At 35.8% G+C, this 19,457-nt stretch overlaps 1 protein-coding gene across 2 annotated transcripts in view; it reads right to left on the minus strand.

Moving 5' to 3' along the window:
• Nucleotides 1-19,457, minus strand: part of AGMO (alkylglycerol monooxygenase) — a 186,099-nt gene that overhangs the window by 67,055 nt on the left and 99,587 nt on the right. For both annotated transcript variants that reach the window (XM_063152398.1, XM_063152389.1), the window contains exons 9-12: nt 18,795-18,929; nt 18,191-18,307; nt 11,202-11,284; nt 9,959-10,064 (exon numbers count right to left, since the gene is read on the minus strand). In XM_063152398.1, coding sequence (XP_063008468.1) covers nt 9,959-10,064; nt 11,202-11,284; nt 18,191-18,307; nt 18,795-18,929 — 441 coding nt within the window. The remainder of the gene's footprint in view (nt 1-9,958; nt 10,065-11,201; nt 11,285-18,190; nt 18,308-18,794; nt 18,930-19,457) is intronic.

Raw genomic sequence — 19,457 nt, forward strand, 5'->3', positions numbered from 1 at the left:
CCTGAAAATATTTTACAGGTTTTATTTTATTTTGATTTGGTTAGAGAACTAGAAAAAGTTTCCCTAATCCTCTCCATTTTCCTTTAATATCTTTTCATTTCTCACACACAGGAAAAAAAAAAAAAAAGCAAAAGTAATAAAAGGGAAGAGAAGGAGTAAGGAATTCTGTATCCTTTTATTCAGAAAAGTCTCAGCTATTTTCAGTAGTTGTTAAAACATATCAAAGCATATGCCATGTTTTTTTGTTGAACTTTGTATTTTAGACTGCTATCCAGAAGGCAAGACTTCTAGCAACTAGCAAGTTGCTTCTAGCAAGAGGCTCTTCTCAGTTGTTGATATCTTGGTAACACATTTTTAGGTCCAATTCACAAGTCTGACAGATGAATTCCTGCTTTTTACATGTTTTATGGTCTGAGGATGCAGTTTAACAAGACTCAGATAACCCCAGGAGCTGATCACCCCCCATGCACACAATACAGAAAGATACATTTGGAATGGATTCACTTTAGGGCAACACTTTCATTAGAAGCAAAGATAGCCCAAAAAGATGTTGGAATTACAGTCCAGAACACTTCTCATTCTGTGCTAGAATGTTTTCAGCTGAAAATGACAAAGAACTTTAAAAGATTTGTATATATAACCCCCTCCTGACTTCTCTAAATAAGGTAACTTTTTCACTAATAGGTTTCACTTCTAAGACCATAAAAAAGAATTGACCAGGAATTCAGCCATGATTATGGCAACTCAACTCACTGCTTACACAGCAAGCAGAAGCAGCATAGGCTCTTTTATGTATGTGCAATGACAGGTATCTTCCCTAAAATGTGATAAACTCGCTAGCTGGTCTCAAAAGGAAGTGGGAAGAGCTATGAAGTAGGTATAAAACAATGTAGTTAATGGCCAGACTCTGCCTCTCAGCATCCTGCTTCACTACCACTTAGAGCTGTTTCCTAGTGTCTGACCACTCTTTGTAGGCAAACTACATGAAACCAAAACCAGGATAAATTAATAGATGTAGAGAGGTATAGTAACATGCAGATGTGCAATGAATTCAGGTAATAGCTAAGGAAAAAATATAGCATCCCTTTCTCCATAAAACAAAATCTGGAATGTTCAAACTGAAACCAGGCATCTTCAACTGTATTAGCTCCCAACCAGCAAAATAAACAACCTATTCAAACATTTCATGGTTTCCACATGAAGATAAACCAAACAAATTCTGTCAGGACAGATGTGATCACTCCCAGACTCTATAGAGGGTTGCTGTATTATTTTGCCTTGGTTTCAAGTGATAACTAGAGCTTTATATTTACTTTTTTCTCATAACACCTATTTCCAACTTTTAAACATACAAAGTGTTTTGTGTGTTCTGCATTTGGTAATCAGTTGTTAAACACAGCATTTGCTAATCTTCTTTCATCAGGCAATTTTTACTTGGCATTGGCAAGAAAAGGAAATTTTAAAACATTCTCTTTGGGCTGCGTAATACCCACATATAAAATCAAATATAGCATTGTTGCTTTCTCTATATTCTCCTATGCCCTGACTCTAAACATCATAGAAAACAGAACTTCTGCATGGGAATGATGCAATAAGGCAGTAATAAAGGAAATAAATCACAGCACATATAATGGCTTGATTTTATCTTACTGATCTATTGCCCACTTTAGACAAAAGGCACTGGCTGGTTAGAATTTAGCATGCAATTGCCCAGATGTCATGAACTAGTTTTCAGTCTCTGTAGTTATTTCAGGTGCTGCTAATAGGAAAACAGAGGCTCAACTTTTACTACGCTTTTCTTCCTTTAGTGTTCACAAGAAGCTTCTGAAAAAAATAGACTGAGCAGAAGATAGCATTTATGATTTTAAAAAGTAATAAAACATATTATAGAACATTTTGAATTAATTTCTGCATTCCTACACAAATGTATTCATTAGGATTTCCAGTGAGCTAAATTAAAGTCCAAATCTGTGTGTCCTACAAAAACATTCTGTTGCAGAAATGTTAAGTTTTCATAGCTGCTCACTGTTCCAGATGTAGGGAGAGACATTTATGGGAAGAAGAGTCTGCTACCATTTCCATTGCAAGATGCAAATATTGAGTAATCCTGGACTGTATGTATTTTTAATATTTGGGGTTTCTCTATTTAAACTGTACAAGATAGAAATATCCAAAATATTTTAAATACCAGGTTGGTTCTTTGTGGTCACCTGGTATGTGCCAAACCCAGATCTTTTCCACATCAGAAACAGCTTGTTTCACTACAGCTTTTATCTCTTAAAAGTTAATTCAATCCCTCTGCCTATCATGTTTGAAGATAAAATTCAAACTAAGTCATTTTTATTTGTGGTCTTGGGAACAGAGATACCACTCTTCTGTCTTTAGGATAATTCATGTAACTTGCCTTTTACAATAGTTTTGGAGGTAAGCTATCTAGTTTTGGAAAATAGTCTACTAATTTTGAGTATCAGCCTGTGCTCACAAGGCCAGATATGTGGGTGAGCTTGATGGGCTAAAGACAGCCCAGGGAACACAAACACACACACACTGGCCATGCACGGTGCAGCTGGAGTTTGCCCACTCAGGGGTGTTCTTCATGGCTGGGAGAGCCCTTCTGCACTCCTCAGACCGCATATTCTGCTTCTCCTCACATGACCTGCGTGGAAGGGGAATCTCCACAAGTAAGCCAATGTCTTTCATCCAGGACACACGAATTGCCCATCTTACCCTGCCTTTGACTCTTAGACATTGCAATGTACTTTACATGACATTTTAAATCAACTTTGAATGTAACACTTATGAGAGTGCAAAGTGATCAATAAGCAACAGCTCTGTCAGCATGAGTCTTTCACATCTGTGGAAACACAGGGTATGAAACAAATCCATGCATTTGTGCATTAACAAAAAAAGCCCCAAAAACAAAACCAAAAACCCAAACAAAATACTCTAGTACTTCAACTACAGTTACACAGACAAATATCTACCCATGTGGAATATGTCAGTTGTCACTAGGGACTAATATCAGTGAAGTGATTCGCTAGTATGGAGATCTCTATCATTATCCATGTGTTATTATGATGTAGAAAAGAATGCAATTTGACAGGGATTGTAGGATTACTGTCTTATAGAAAAAAATTGCTTTGACTTACAAACCAAATTACATCAGTAACAAGATGTGTGAAATACTAGAGCTTCATTTCTGCAGACACCCTCAGATATACAACTGAACATTAATAATCTCATTGGCATGGCTGTTACTTTTAAAATGCAAACTGCATACAGCTACATGCTAATCACTGACTGCTTTGGGATAAGAAGGGTTAGAAAATAAACTTTATGAGAGCAAGTGTTGACAAAAGAAAACACAAAATTTCAGTCAGTATATGTTAAGATGTATTTTCTATGTTCAGAGAACTACTTTGCTTTATCTTTGGCTGCATGCTTCTGATTTCTATTAAGTATGACTACCTCCTTGTCTTGTCAAACAATTAAAGTGACAAAAGTAATAGCAGATGCTTCTTTCATAGGTAAAACTACAGCAAGTAGACCATAGCTTGCGTTTTATTACAGCTGCTCTGTACAGCCTAGTAATTGCAAGGTAATTGAAAAGATCCTGATAATAAACTGCCAGTTTACTTTTTTTTTTTTTTAATAAATATATAACCCAATTCAGGCTTCATTTTAACAACACATTAGATGGTTTCCAACTTGTCTTGATTTTTGTTTTATTTTATGATTGTAAATAAACCCTGGAAAATTCCTTCCCAGATTTACCACCTGAAACTGCAGCTGTTGGCTGACACTATCAAAGCCTCGCAATTCCGAACTCACGTGCAAATCTCATCAAGCGCAGACACTTCTAATTGATTCCAGAAGTTTTTCTTTTACTAAGATCAGCGGGCAGAAGAAGAATAATGAGCAGCTTTTAAGCAGAGGGGGAAGGGTGTTGAGCTCAGGGAGTGGAGATTTTAAAAGCTCCAGCTCAACTGCTCTGCCAGAAATGCAGAGCAATTTTACGGTCAATTGGCCAGAGCATCTGGAACTATACATCATCGTCCTTAGTTGATGGTGGTGAAGCCGACGCTCAAACTGGCTAAGTCTAAAATCAGTAATGACTGCTGTCACACCTAAGTGGAAACTAACTTAATCTACTGCCAGATTTTACTGTGACTTTTTCTAAGGGACATTATTCCCCTTAGGGCAGTTGTCAAGAATATTAAAAGTCCAGTCCCTGGGATACACTGCATGGCATAGCAAACTTTTCTGAATGAAGCTAACATAGAAAAAAACGATTACAACGCATGTTTGTTTAATTCCATGTGTGTTGACAAGGCTTTTTATCATAGGCAGCAGAGTTTCCTTCCATCCCCAGTTTCATTTCTAAAATATATTTGAAATACACCAGCCAATCTAGTTATGGCACAGAGACTGCATAAATGCTGAGGTCATAAATCACAGCACAGGGCATGGAGTTTTCACCTTAATGGAAACCAAATATGGGACACGCGGCTCTTTGAAATGTGGCACAGATGATCGTAACGAGGGACCAAGAAAAAAATGCTACAGAGCAGAAAACTATCGTTGATGTGGAAATAAGTTCTTATGAGTAAATGTTTGTTTTATGTCTGTATTCATAAGTCAGTATTCCAACACTGGTAAATTATACTAAGAAACAAGTGAGGTAACAGCAGCTCTTTGTATGATGAAAGGAAAAATAAGTAGTGTGATAATATATCACATTAAGAGGGACTTCTGTAGAACACATGATACAGTGTAAATTAGTTCTTTAATAAAGTGATATTTTATATTTTATCCAGACCAATTAGATTCTATGCCATAAGAAATACCAGAATTGCATCAAAGATCAGGGAAGCAGTCTATTTGGTACAGAATACTGTCTCCAAAAGTTTTTGGAACAGATGCATCTACCATGTTTAGATACTCTGGAGGAGCAAATAAGCTATTTGACCACAATAAAGCTCATTTCTACCTTCATTAGTTAAGGGCTGAATTATACCCTGCAGCACAAGATTCTGTATATCTTCCAAAGCTGGTTATATTTCTAATGTACCACATGCCCACATAGAAAAGAAAACAAGTTATTAATTTAAAACATCACACATAAAACCTCCCTTTTTCTCCCTTTTCCACCACTCAAGTTGCCCTAGATTTGTTGTCCTTCCTACCTGTAAATTAACACATGCCAGCCAACGTGGCATAGCCAGGCAGCTCATTAAGTCGCAATGCAGAAGGATGAAAAGATTAACTCTTAGATACAATGCCTTAGTTACAATAAAGGTAAAAGATAAACACATCAAGACAGACATCTATTTCCTCCTCCCTCTTCCTCACTCCTAGCCTCTTATTTTAAGTCTGAGCTGCAGCTACTATGAGAGTTGGTGAAAATATTTAAAACAGAGTTTTAATTTAAAAGAGTTCCAACAACATGTCAATGGCTCTCATTTCTACTTGCTCCTCATTAGTACTACTTGCAAATAACAGCCAGTGTTTGACCAAATTCAGCTCATGGAATATGCTGGCTGGTGCCAAACCAGTGCAGTTGGATGGAAACACTTTAAAGAGGTGGACCATCATCACAGATTTATTTTTACATATCGTGCCTGCTGAACTGTCACATAACTGAACACACAAGCAATGTTTTCTGCTACCTCCAGGTGGTTAGGAGGCTCCAGGCCCAGTCTGACAGAAAATGATTTGGCTTTAGTAATACACACAATCATCACATTACGCAGGCATGAAGTAATCAGCCTAAAGAAAGCTAACTAATATAGGATGTGGCAGCACAGATTCTCAAAAGAAACACACCAGCTCTTCAAACCAGTCAAATATATTCTCTGTCACCAAGGTTTTTATTGACCTCCACCCACAAAATAATTTTCTTAAGATATAAAAATTTCCTCATATATCACTACTTTTTTCTTAAATAAACAAATAACACATAAAACCTCAAACAAAGAAACAACAACAAAAAAAATCACTCCCTCTCCCACATTGACCTAATCATCCATATGAAATATATACAGGAAAAGAAACAGAAAATGCTTGCTGAGGAATGTACACTGTTCCACCTCCTGTGGTCACTTTTGTAGTGATGATAGCTTCAAATTATTTTCTTGGAGAAGAAAAGGACACTGGGAGAGATCCCCATGAGTATATCATATAATGAATTCAAATACAATAGCAGGGAGGAAAATGTATTTAAATTATCAGAAAAATAACATAATTTTCATAAGGAACCAAGTCTGGTAACACACAACTTCAAAGCATTGATGGAGTCAATGCTGGCTTTACTTGACTGCAGACATAACATAACAACATATTAAGACTGCAGCTTTAGCAAAAGCAGAAGTTTTTCTTTCTTACACAACTATAACATCATTTTGCTTCCTCCTTCCCTGAGCCCCAGCATTAAGAAACTTTCTTGCTCCACAGCAAGTTGCATCACTTACCTGAAAAAAATCTTTGTCTGGCTTAGTCAGTCCTGCTAGCAAAGCCAGTTAGCAAGACAGCAAGGAGGGTAAGAGCCAGAGGGCAAGACTGCTCCTTCTACTCAGATTGCCATCTTCAGATGCTTTTTTCATGTCCACCTGAGCTAATCTAATCACAAAGTGGGAAAGGCCTGCTCCTTGTTTCCTCTGTTCCTCTCCCCTCTCTAACTGGCTCCCTAGTTTTCTCTCATTTCTTCTTTATTTCCCATTTAGTTTCCACTCAGAAGGTGTTCTTCCAATGCAGTAATTCGGATAATTGTCAAGTCTCCTTAATTTTGGAGTAATTTTGTCTCCTTATGAGCCAAACACAGTAATTTGCAGTTTAAAGCACCTATTTTTGGCAATGAGAATACCCTTCAAATAGTATTGCAAGGCTATGTTCTTTAGAAATCTTTACTGATCCTAAAGTAGTCTGAGAAATAGGAACATATGAAACATAGTAGCAGAAAATCCCCCACACATATGGAAAACAGTAACATACTTTACCCCTCATTATTGAACATGCTGTTGGTAAAATCAGTCTTGCACTTATCTGCTGCAATGTGCACCATTAGCTTAAGAATTCTGAGAAAGAATTGTTTGTTACATTCTTAAAACACTTCTTTCTCCTCAAGTAATCATGCCCTTGAAGGCTTAATTTATAGAAAAAGTCAACACAAACCCTCTTACATGATGTTGTGCTTTCATTCTTTAACAATGGATTACTAAAGAATTGTTAATTTGGTAACACACAAGGATGAAGATGTAACGACAACATCTTCGAGGATATTTCTGGTTATGACTACTAGAAATATTAGATTAAAAAGACCCAAATCAGCTAAATATAGATGTATGTTAAAGACAAGATATTTGCATGAGGAAAACAAAATGATTAATTAAATCTTTCAATTTACACTTAAAATTTGTAAGAGAACATGAAAGTGAAACAGAGCAAAGGAAGTTTGAAATCAAGCAGATTACCTATGTTATTATGTTATGAAGGATAAACAACTTTGAATGATGAACAGAAACATTTTTTAGGATAAATTTTAGACCTAATTTCTGGGGAAACCATCTGTTTATATATTTCCTATGCTTTCTGGTACTGCTGTTTCAAAATGATCACGTCAATATTGAGGGAAGACATTATTGTTTGAAGACTTTTTAACATGAACTGAAAAATCTCCTGACAAATTCTATTAGACCCATAAGAACATGCCTACCATGCATTTAATACACTGGGAGCAAAAGTGGATCATTTATTTTAAAAGTAGGTCATTCATTTTAAAATGAGAGACATTTTGAAGTTCATTACAAATATTCAGACTGCAAAAAGGAGAACATTTTTTATTGTGAAGATGGTGAAGCACTGGAAAAAAAATGTCCAATGAGGTGGTAGGTGCCTCATCCTTGGAAATTTTCGAGATCAGGTTGACTGGGGCTCAGAGCAACCTGATGTAGTTGAAGATGTCTCTGCTAATTGAAGGGGATTGGACTAGAGGATCTTTATACTTCATATCCAAACTATTCTATTATTGTATGATCACAAAAGCTATTAATATAATGAAATTGTTGATTTGTGAGAAAATGTCAAGGGTGGAAATACTGGCATCACTCAGAAACAATACCTATTCTGGTTTGCCCAAGAGCAAATTATTTGAAAGACACTTGTTTTTTTCAGTATTTTCAAAGAAAACTTGTGTAGAAGTAGTCCTGTTTCTTGTAAAAAATGGGCTACGTAGTCAGTGTCAAACAAAGGACTAAAAAAAGAATTGTAATATGAAGGATGAAGGAACAAACACAAGGAAGAAAGTATAGGAAAGTACAGTAGAGAAGAACTCAAGACGACAATGAATTATTTCTTTTAATGACAGAAACATATAAAGAACAGAGCAAGAATCACTTCATTTTATTTTCTTCTTCGTGAAAGAAAAGGAAGCTCTAGAATTCCCTATAAACAATAGGAATATTAATCTAATATTTTTCTTCTACTCATTTCTTAGTAAGAGACATTTTTATATATGAATAAAATATATATATAAATAAATATATATAAATAAAAATACCAGCAGGGCAGGAATTGAGGGTGTATATAATGACATAATTCTCGCAGAGTTCAGTTTGAATAGCCAAATAATTCAAGTCTGAAAGCTATGTCTCAAGGGCAAGGTAAATTGTTCCAAAATTTTAGAATTTGTCACTTCAAGCCCTTCTTCTGTATTAGGCTACTAAGGAAATTTTACAAGCAATTTTCAAATAATATTTAAGTAAACCTCTTAAAATACCTGCTAAATTCTTGCAGACTCTTATCAAAGGAATTCAAGAACCCTTCGATTTACACACCACACCTTTGACAATGTAACAAGGGGGGCAGGGGAGTAATGAAACAATTCTCAATTAGTGGCATTTATCTAGCTTTAAATATTGTCTAATAGATATTGTTTTCCAACACAGGCAGAAAAAAAAAGCGAAACAAAAACAAAAACAAAAACAAAAAACAAAAAAAAAAAAAAAAAAAAAAAAAAAAAAAACCAGAAAAACCTCCTAGACCCACAGCAGCAGCAGACTTTTTTTTTTTCCTAATTTCATTTCTTTTAGAAAAGCAGGAGAAGCGAGACCACTTCTAAATGGGAAAGATGCTATAAATTTTCCATATGTTTGAAGTCAAAGGAACCATTCTGAACCTGAGTCTAAATTCCTACTGTCTAATTTGATTTTTTTCTGATTTTAAGCCAAAAGAGTAACTTTCTGATGAGGTTCTACCAATCCAGCCAACCATTCATAACCTTGTTGGTTATGAATAACCATTATTTCCTGGTAACCAATAGTAAGTAGCTTGGTAATGTTGTTCAGATAGGAATACTAACAATGATTATTGTTTTTTCATTGTGATAATATTAAAAGAGATATGAAATACCAACTGTACTGGAAATGAAAATAATAAAAAGCAAAAGGCATGAAGAGGATAAAAGTGAATGCTAAGAACACAAAAGTAACCACACGTATCAGACCATAGGTCTATTTTGTCCTGTATCCACTCCTTGCCAATGGCTAAAAGTCTGCTTCTGAGGCACAGGATTAATGTTATATTTAAGTCTTCCAGCCTCCAAGAATTTTCATATTTCTCCCATTAAAGGAGAATTAAACAATCGAAAATCAGCAGTGCATTACTATTGTTCACTTCAAAGCATGTGATCACAAGTAAATTATTTTTGCAAGAAGTGGTAAATGCAGTCCTTCATGACCTTTTTTCCAAGGACAACTGGCATCTCAGTAGTGAACTGGAATGATTTTCTTACAAAATAATCATAAAAAGTGAAAAATAATGAGATAAGAAAAAAATAATACTCTATTCAAATAGCATAATGAAAAATAAGGAAGCAAAATGTAAATGTTTAGTGTTTCTTTTCTGGAGAAAGATAAAAAAATCTAGAATAATAAGCACAGACATTTTAAAATAAATGTCTTACCTCATATGCATAGCCCAAGAAGGAAAAATGACTCCTAAAGTAGCCAAGTTCGTAAGCACCTATGAAGACTAAACAGCGGATGATTTCCAAAATTCCTGCTTTGGACCTAGAAAAGAGAATCAATTCAGATTAACATCCAATCTTTTCCTCTTTGCTAAGTTCAGTGACAAAGAGAAAACAGAATTAGTTTGTGATGTCCTCCACTTACATCTAGTCATCTTTCTTAAAGTTAAGTTTTTATGGTATTTACCTTACATTGACTTACAACCATGAATTTGCTGTGGTGAGAATACCAGTAATTGCAAAATATATTTGAACTAATAAAAATGGAGCTGTATATTTACTTACTGTCCTTTGATCTCAAAAATTACCACAACAAAATTCTGAGAACTGCTACATAAGTAGTTCGGAATATTTTCAGTGGTCTACTTCCATAAATGTTTACTAATGCCTCTTTATTAACTCCCTAGGTTATTCACATGTCTGGCATGTTGACAGATTTTTACCTATCCTGAATTAAACTATTCAGTCCTTAAAAGTGAAAGGTATTCCTTTCTGAAAACATAGTGAACAGCAGGTGCAAAGCAGAACTGGCACCTCAGTCTCAAAGGAAACTTCTAATCCACATTTCTTCTCTGTCAGAGCAAATAAGTTCTTTGCAAGCAAACGTGGATGCCACTTACTCTTCTTTAGCACCACAGTGCCCATATAGACTACTTCATAATGTATCTCACTGGCCTGGTGTATTCAAGATCCAATTTTATTTGAAGCTATAGTGATGACATATAGTCTCAAGTCTACACCATCTTTCACATGATTTTGAGCTCACTCTGAGCTACACTGTGTGCCCTTCATATACCATCACGGTATCTGGCACTTATGGCCTGCTGCACAGGGCTCACACAATCCCACCTTGAAGAGCCTCAGACAGCTGGCAGGTCCCATTCACCTGCCACGGTCCCAAACCCAGAGGAATAGCCCCAGTACATGGAAGCACAGAGGAACACATGAAGAGCCCATCCCAAAACCTTTCTGCAAGGTTTTCTACACAGATGTAGTCCCTTCTTGCTATGGGAACAATCCTGGATTTAGGTGCTGGCTAGTCACGTGTTATTTTCTAGTAACAGACAGCCATGTGTCTGGGTGATTATATCTCTTTATCGATATAATTTCTGAGATTTACATAGAGTTATAAATAACCCATAATGAAAGAACAAAGAACTCCACATATTTTGTATCTTACTTGTTCTCCATAAGTAGTCCAAAAGATGCCAGGGACAGAATGATAAAGCCAATTCTCAAGAGAACTGCTCCCTGTGACAACATCTGTTAAAAGGCAGACAAAAAATTCATTTAGAGTAATCTGGAGAGAAATGGAGTTTTTACAGAACAGTAGCTTTAACTTACTCACTGAGTGAAGCAAGTGTCCTCTTTTAAAGTAATTTGCTACTTTAAATTTTAGGAAAAAAATCTGCTATGGATAGCACTCATACCTAGAGTAACCACATTCACAGTTGGTTCCTGAACACTGTATTAATGTTTAATGTTATCTCCTTCTGTCCTATGTGTTTTTCCCAAAGTTGTTTTCCTTTTGACTCTACTCAAGGGGGAAAAAACTTACTTCTAGATAAAAATCTCAGCAGCACTGTTCTTTAAACATCATATTATGTTACCAGGTCTTTACAATAGCCATCTTTGAATTCCACTGGATAAAAATGCCAATGTACTGGTGAGAATAAGAGCTCACATGACATGATCATGTTTAAGATGAAACAAAATTAATGTTTTCCCTTCGTGACAACTTGACACTTGATTCCCAACTTTTTAGCTCATCTCATTAACTTCAATCAGACTTAAAACACTTTTAAACATTAACATGTGCATGAGTATTTAGATGAATCGCAGCATGAGGACTTCTGTCCTTATTTAATCCTTATTTAAAATTTACATCAGAATGACATAAACAAAATTCATAAAAACAGAAATTGTTTTGACTGTAAAGTTGGAATTTTTAAAATTTATTAAATATTTATTTTGTATTCTATACAGATGCCTTTGAAAATCAAATATTTAATCAGTTTCCTTTTTTCCCTCCCTGATTTTGTTTCAAAAATTAGTTTTGAAAAGCTTTTAATTTAATTTTATTGTATTTTATTAAAACAAAACAAAAGTATTGGATCTGACTGAGGTATAGAAATCTTTTCTTGCTTCAGCAGCAAAAGAGTTTACAAACAGCGTCTTGTGCTTCATTTGCAGGCATTGAAAAAATAAAACTCCACAAATGTCTGCCCTGATTTCCATAAATCCCATTCAGTGACATGCCCAACTTCCTTCGGTCGTGGCCCCAACCCCTCAAAGAGATCTAAGGTAAGTATCTGTGAGCATGGGAGGCCACAGGAGGATACTCTCAAGTTTTACAGCTGTGTGAACTTAGAGTGCTCATGTTTGCAAAACACATCAAACCACACAGTCTGGGCGGGTTTCTGTTGTTTTACTGAAGCATCACAAACACCTACTTAGATATCCTCAACAGTTATTGAACAAAGAAAACTCAATCCCAGCAATGGGCAAGCTAAACAGCAGCCTCACCAGTTTACAAGCCAGAACACAGTTCTCACAAATGACACCTGTCAAGCCACTCTGTTGCACAAATTTGTACCAGGTGAGAATCAAACTTATTACTGCATTTCCACATTACCAATCTGCTCCATTCCTCCTTATGATACTTTTCATCATTAGCAATAGGAGAAATTTGTTTTCAAGTGACAAAATGTTTGGAAAGAGCTTTTTTGTAAAAATCAGGCACGGATTCTATTTGAATTTAATTAAATGAAGAGTACTTTAGCTGCTCATCTAGCCATACTGAGTTCAACTTCTACTTCAGCTTCCTGTACAATCTGGTTCATACAAAAATTCAAGAAGTGAGCGAAGAAAAATATGATTTGGCACAGGCATAAGGGAACTCACCCATAAATTTCTTAGAAATGCTTTGACAGGCTTTTCAATGGTTGTTACTTGTCTAATAAAGGGGTTTTCCAGGGAACAAAGACTGAAATTCAAGACTTTTCTCCTTAAAGACTGTCCTCACTTTTAAGCTGAAAAATTACACCTTTTTTAAAATCTACTCATTCTTGCCAGGTGGGTCTGATTTTTCTTTGTTTCCTCTGTGGTGTACCAGGTCCTGCAGACTGCCTGAAAAATGCTCCCACAGTGGCAGAGCACTAGAGAAGCAAGGTTTTGTATCTTAGGCAGGAAAGAGAACTAAACATCAAATCCAGATTTCCATCAAGTCATGGAGTAGCTACATTACAATATATGGCTAAAATCACACTTTGTGGAAAATGAACAAAACTGCAATGGTTTTCATACAAGTACTAATATCTGTCTTCAGGAAGGATTCAACAGTACATGCTATGAATGAGCAAGGGTGTCCTTAGTTTCCAGTTTTAAAGAGCTGCATGATTTCAAACTTTTCTGTCTTTCCAGTGATCCCAAACTTCTAGCTTGTCCCAGGCATCTGGGTTTCCTTGTGACTCCAGCTGCAGAAAAGTGATAGCAGCAGATAAGATAATGCTGATTCATTCTACCTGCCTTTAAGTTCACTGAAGTGCCCAAAAACCCATTATTAACCTAAGCTTTTCCTGAAACTTGTGGAGAGAGCACACTGGGAATGTGGGAATAAGCTAAGCACTTTAGGAATTCCATTTCTTGCCATTAACTAGACTGCAAGCCTAAAAACTACATTTGGTACTACTGCATTAAGAGCTGGATTTAAGTGGATGATGGGAACACTTCCCAAAAGCAGACAATTTAGGGTCATATTTTAGTGGTGGTTTTACCCATAACTTCTAATCAAGGACTTTTTTCTTAGCTTAAAGATATATTATAATTTACATTACTAGAACAGGAAAAAGAACTAAAATTATCCCCCACATATATCTAACACAGAAGAATAAAGCACAGACTAAGAACTTGACAGGAAATTAATAAATTTCAGATTGGTATTAAACATGGAGTTCCAGGAAAAAAAAATGGGAATAGAAATACATTTTAATGTCTGTTCATAAATCAGAAGAACTGAAGCAACCTTATAACATTTAAAAAAATCAAACTCAAATGTAAACAAGCCTTTAAATGGTTAAAATGCTATAGGAGGTTCTGTGGCATAATAACTACCTGAGCCAGGTGTGATCATATTTTACAGACTTGTTTTTTCAGGCCAATTTCCATTTCTCTTCAGACACACTCCTACTTGAACTATACTATATTGAACACTAGCTATTTGTAAAACTCCTTATGGTGAGTATGCACTCTGGCCCAGACTGTGAGGGACTGGAGGACTCTAAACCACAACTGGCAGATCCTGGTTAATTTCAAACTTGTTATCATTAAATTCACACAAAAGCATGACATTGTAATGCCTGAGCACACCGTGGCACAGTCAAGGATTACCAAGAAATTTTCAGTGAAATACACCATGATGCTATTGGGAATAGCATCTTCTAGAAAAGCAGCCATATAGTGTAATTTTTACCACTGTTAGTTTGCTTCACTAACTTTCTCTAACAGTTCCAGTGGTATAGTAATATGCTGCTTTGATTCTTTTATTTGCTTTCAAACATGTATCACCCTATGAAGTGGATGCTGGCAGCTGAGGCATCCATTTTCTAGGCATTACTCTACCAAAATCAACAAAATAGTCAGTGGATTATATCACTAAACTAACATCATATATTAAATCTATGCACTGCAAGCAGCAGTGCAAAAAGAATGTACCTTTTACACCTTCATTAGTGTTAGCATCCTTGTTCCACCTAAACATAGTATGCATGGATATATATAAAAAATAAATTAATATTTATATACTGGAGTATTTGTATAAACAGAGAAGCATGTGGGACCACAGCAGGTTCTCCAATTACAAGTCAGCCACAACTCTGCAATGTGGTTATTGGCTGCAATCAAGCAGAAAAAAATATTTCTGTTGGATTTTCATTTCATTTAAAGCTTTAAAAATATCTTTGAGCCTTAAAAAATGGGGGGAAGGGGATTATAGAATTTAGTAAGAAGTTTACGTGGCTTTGTAATCAACAGAATGCCATAGCATATTATTTTATGGTTTTTTAGTAATGAAAAAACTAATTCATTTAAACAAAGGAAATGTTATTTCAAATATGTATTTAGATAAGCATTGAAATATTCAAAATTGATTTTTTTATACTGCAAAGAAGTAGGGTTTTTTATTCCTTTGGAAGAATAACATGGATGCATTTTATCATTCTGATGTGTCCAGTGGTTCAAAAGAACTTCTAGGAATGATGTCAGCACATTTCATAAGTTAACAGTTGCCCTGATCTCATACATCAGATGATCAGATACATTCAAATTGGGAATGCTAATATGATTCTATGATTTTTCTATTGTTAGGTGTCATTAGCTGTATGAATTTATTTTAACTTAGAATTCCTAGGGAAAAAAAAGTTAATTCTTAGCAATATTACATACACTGTATTTTGTGATGTCCTACTGAATGGATACATTAGTTGTTCTTAACTTTCAAGAGATCTATATTACTAATTTCCATCTAATTGAAACTGCTCACATATTAATATAATTATAAGCACAGTAAATGTTATAGTATCTATTAACAATAAAAAAAAGACACTGCAAAATGTGTTTAAGGTGCACTTCACTTTGATTTATAATATAACTGAAGTTCTGGAGCTATGAGACTTTTGCTTTGAATGTACTGCAGTTTTACACTCCTAGCACTCTCTCTGGGACTGATCCAAATCCCATTTCTTCAAGGAGCTTTGGATCAGATCTAGATGTGCAGAGCTCAGAAAGCAATTTTTATTCGCTGGATGTAGTGCAGATCACTATACAGAAAACAAACACTGTATGCTCTCTCCTGTGGAAAATATATATTTGTTCTTTCCTGTTTTGCTCTTTTCGTAAGTTAAATGTAGGTCATTCAGACAGAAGGTATATGGTTGCTCTTTATGGATGGAGAAATTTAACACTTCTACAGGGCGTGAGACCAAACACTGAGCAATTGTAATCACTTGAGAAATGTAATAGCTGTGTGCTGTGTCTTATGGCTGTTATGAAATGGAACTTATACCTAAAGATGAGGAAAACAGTTAGTTTTCTCCATTTATGGAGCTATGCCACAGTTATGACATAATTCATAGCCAGACAGAACGTTCCAGTTGTATCCATAGACATTTCATAACTCAGTGTAGTGGAAAACTGATATTGAAGAAAGGTTTTTTGCCAAGTAAAGTTATTCATACACAAGCTTCCTTCTCATGACAGCTTCTCCACTGTACTGCAGAGCAATGCTGGAACTGTGCCTTGGGACCAGCACTTTCTACACCCACGCTGAAGGTTTATGTCCTGAGATGAGGTGCTTCCAGGCCCCTGTGCTCCCCTTATCCTTACTACATTATTACCCTGCAGTTTTGTGCAGAGAATTTTCTAGTTGCTTTTCTACAGTAAGTTCATAAATGGAGGATCCTCAGGACGTTTCCTCCACGACGGAAAGAATGTAGTGATTATCTGGGGCTTGGGTGCATTTTTCAACTTTCTTTATTACTTATTCTTAAACAGCTGCAGTTACCAGCAGATAAAATAATGTGGACCATCCATTTTTCCTTCCAGGACCAGAAAAAGGCCAAAAGAAAAAAGAATAAAATAGAAAAAAACCAGACTCCTTAATTCTGGCTGCTAAAAGCAACAGCATAGAGCAAAAAAAAAAAAAAAAAAAAAAAAAAACCAAAAAAAAAAAAAAACCAAAAAAAACACAAAAAAAAACAAAAAAAAAAAACAAACAAAAAAAAAACAATCTGAGTGCAAAATGAAACAAATGGAAAAAACTCAAACACAGAGTTTGATTCCCATGCAAATGTAGGAACCTAGAAGTTCTCTGGAAAATCTTGCAGAGGTTTTTCTCAATACAGGAACATTAGCAATCAGGTACACTGTTTGACTTGTGTATTTTGGAAGTATTTATTCATACCTTTGGCTTAATTTCCTATCCTTATAATAGACTAAACTTCAGATGATTTAGTAATCTCCTAATTCCCTGCAATTGCAGTGTGACCCTTTGCAGAAGTAAACATGGCACATATAATAACTCCATACTAATCCAAAGAATATGCCTGAAGTAACTTCTATATTATACCAGGAATGCTGCATCCTGCAGTTTCCAATGAGGTGGGCAGGGGGCAGTGACCACTGCTGGCCCAGGGCTGGAGACTGCCAGGTGAGCATGCCAGGACAAGGCTGAAGAACCCAGGGGGCCCTTTGGGTGTTTACAGCATGCCTGTGGCAATGTGGGTGACACAAACACAGCAAGAGCACTGCTCTTTAACTAAGGGGGTATTAAAAAGGGCTTAAGAAGAAAACCAAAGGGAATTTTATCAAATTAATAGAGTTTTGTGGTGTTTCTGTACATCTTGAAAGGTCTTTATTTGTGGGAATATTATATCCATTAAATCCTTCTTCATAACTCTGAAATTTTAGCTTTAGCAAATGAGGGAGAAAGACAGAAAGAAAAAAGGGAGCTTGGAAGGATGTGAAACCCTGTAAGTAGTTAATGTCTCATTTCTTTTAGGTGGACATGGCCTGGTAATTCACCTTCACAGGCTGCCAGCTATCCACAGAGGAACCAGTCACCATGGAGATGCCACCAGCCAAGTCTGTGGTGATAAATACACACCTCTCCTGGCTGTGCTTCTATCAATGCTCTTGTATGTTGGAGATTGGAAGAAAAATTTGCCCTGACTTTGTGCTCCTCCAACTCTGAACTCATGCTGACACCAGCCTTGCAAGCACTGCAAGGCCATTGCAATCTTCCCTCTAAAGCCTGGGCATCTAATGGTATGACCAATCTCAACATCTTAAAACTGCATAGTTTCAAGTCTTATGAGGTACTAAAAACTGAAGCAGACCCATACTTCTTCTAGGCAAAATATTTCTATTAAGTAAATAACTGATATGGATATTAAAAACTGTTTACTAAACTATATCAAATTTATATTTAATAGCATGAATTATATATTTAGCCATTTAGGTGAATTCTTTTACAGAAACTAGTTATTATTTTAGTAGTTCACAGAAGATATGAGTTGGCTGTAGAGCTGCTGCCCAATCCTTTAATATTTAAACATGTTGTGTGTCATTGCTGGTAGCAGGAGATATTATTTCATAAGGGAAGGAATTACTTACAGTCATAGAAGCAAGAAGTTCGATGTACAAGTCCAATATTGCAGCAAAATGTACAAGTGCATAGCAATTAAGATAAGCTGGTACGTGTGGGTTGAAGGGAACTTCCTTTCCAGTGATCTGTGTAAAGCAAAACAGTTACTTGCTTTCAACAGTGACCTGCTCTGGCCTGTTGCTCCTTAATATTCTTTATACTTAAAGCACAAAAGGGGTGACAGCTAATTGAAGAAAGATAATCTACTGTCAAACTTATGTACTATCTAGTTTGAGACAGTTTAACTTTGTGTGTTTGTGCATGCCTACAGCTGAAAAAAAGGAGAAATTACTATACTCCACAGAAAAAAATTTGAAAATCTCTTCAGGAAATGAATAATGAAAAAATAACTTAAAAAACACACTTTTTCCATCAAATAAAAAGAAAAAAAACCCCACAGTTAAAACATTCATTTCCTTCAGTTTCTTTTCCCAATTCATCTTCCCCCATGCTTTATGACTGCTAATTTGCTAATTTAAAATAGCATGTGTAGAGTTTTTAACATTGATCCAGTAGCATTAAGAGGCCCAAGTAAATTACACACAACTGAAAGCCTGTGCATGTTCTATTTACCACTGGGATTTCCTCAGGAAGGCCAAGTCTAGGTTTGCCTGGTCCCCAGCCTGGCCCTTTGAATATGACAGAAAGCTTATTGCAGAATCCAGGTGTGGCCCAAAACGTGTTCCAAACATGAGCCAAGGGACGTAACTGAAAAAAAAGGCATGCAATTTTTCATTGTTCGCAAAATAAAGATTAATAAAACATTGTATTTTATTAATTTTTAATTTTCAAATAAATGATTGTTCAAACTCTTTTAAAGATAATAAATTAGAAATAGATGAAGACAGTTCAGAAAACCTGGCTGAAATAGGCAAAAGCAATATGAAGCCCTTGGTTAATTTGGTGAGGATTACAATGACTTCTGCTCAGAGAAAAATCTGTTTTTCCATCTGTGTCTCCTGTAATCACTCCTGAGTATTTAGTGGTATATTGTAAAGCTATATTTATGCAGTATGATTTGGTTTCTGGGACCTTGAAATGACACAACTCTCAGTAATGAAATTACTTAGGATCTGACTGAAATGAATATAATTGCACATCCTCCCACTTTACAGCCCTGACAGCCCTGACAGTAAAATTTCTCTTTCTTTGAGATTCCTCCTTGGATGAGCAATCATGAAAAGCAAATATGGACTCCACTGCTTCTCATGTTTTTGCAGAGAATTTTTACCTAGC

Source organism: Melospiza melodia, chromosome 1 (genome assembly GCF_035770615.1).
Source record: "Melospiza melodia melodia isolate bMelMel2 chromosome 1, bMelMel2.pri, whole genome shotgun sequence".
NCBI classification, from domain to species: Eukaryota; Metazoa; Chordata; class Aves; order Passeriformes; family Passerellidae; genus Melospiza; species Melospiza melodia.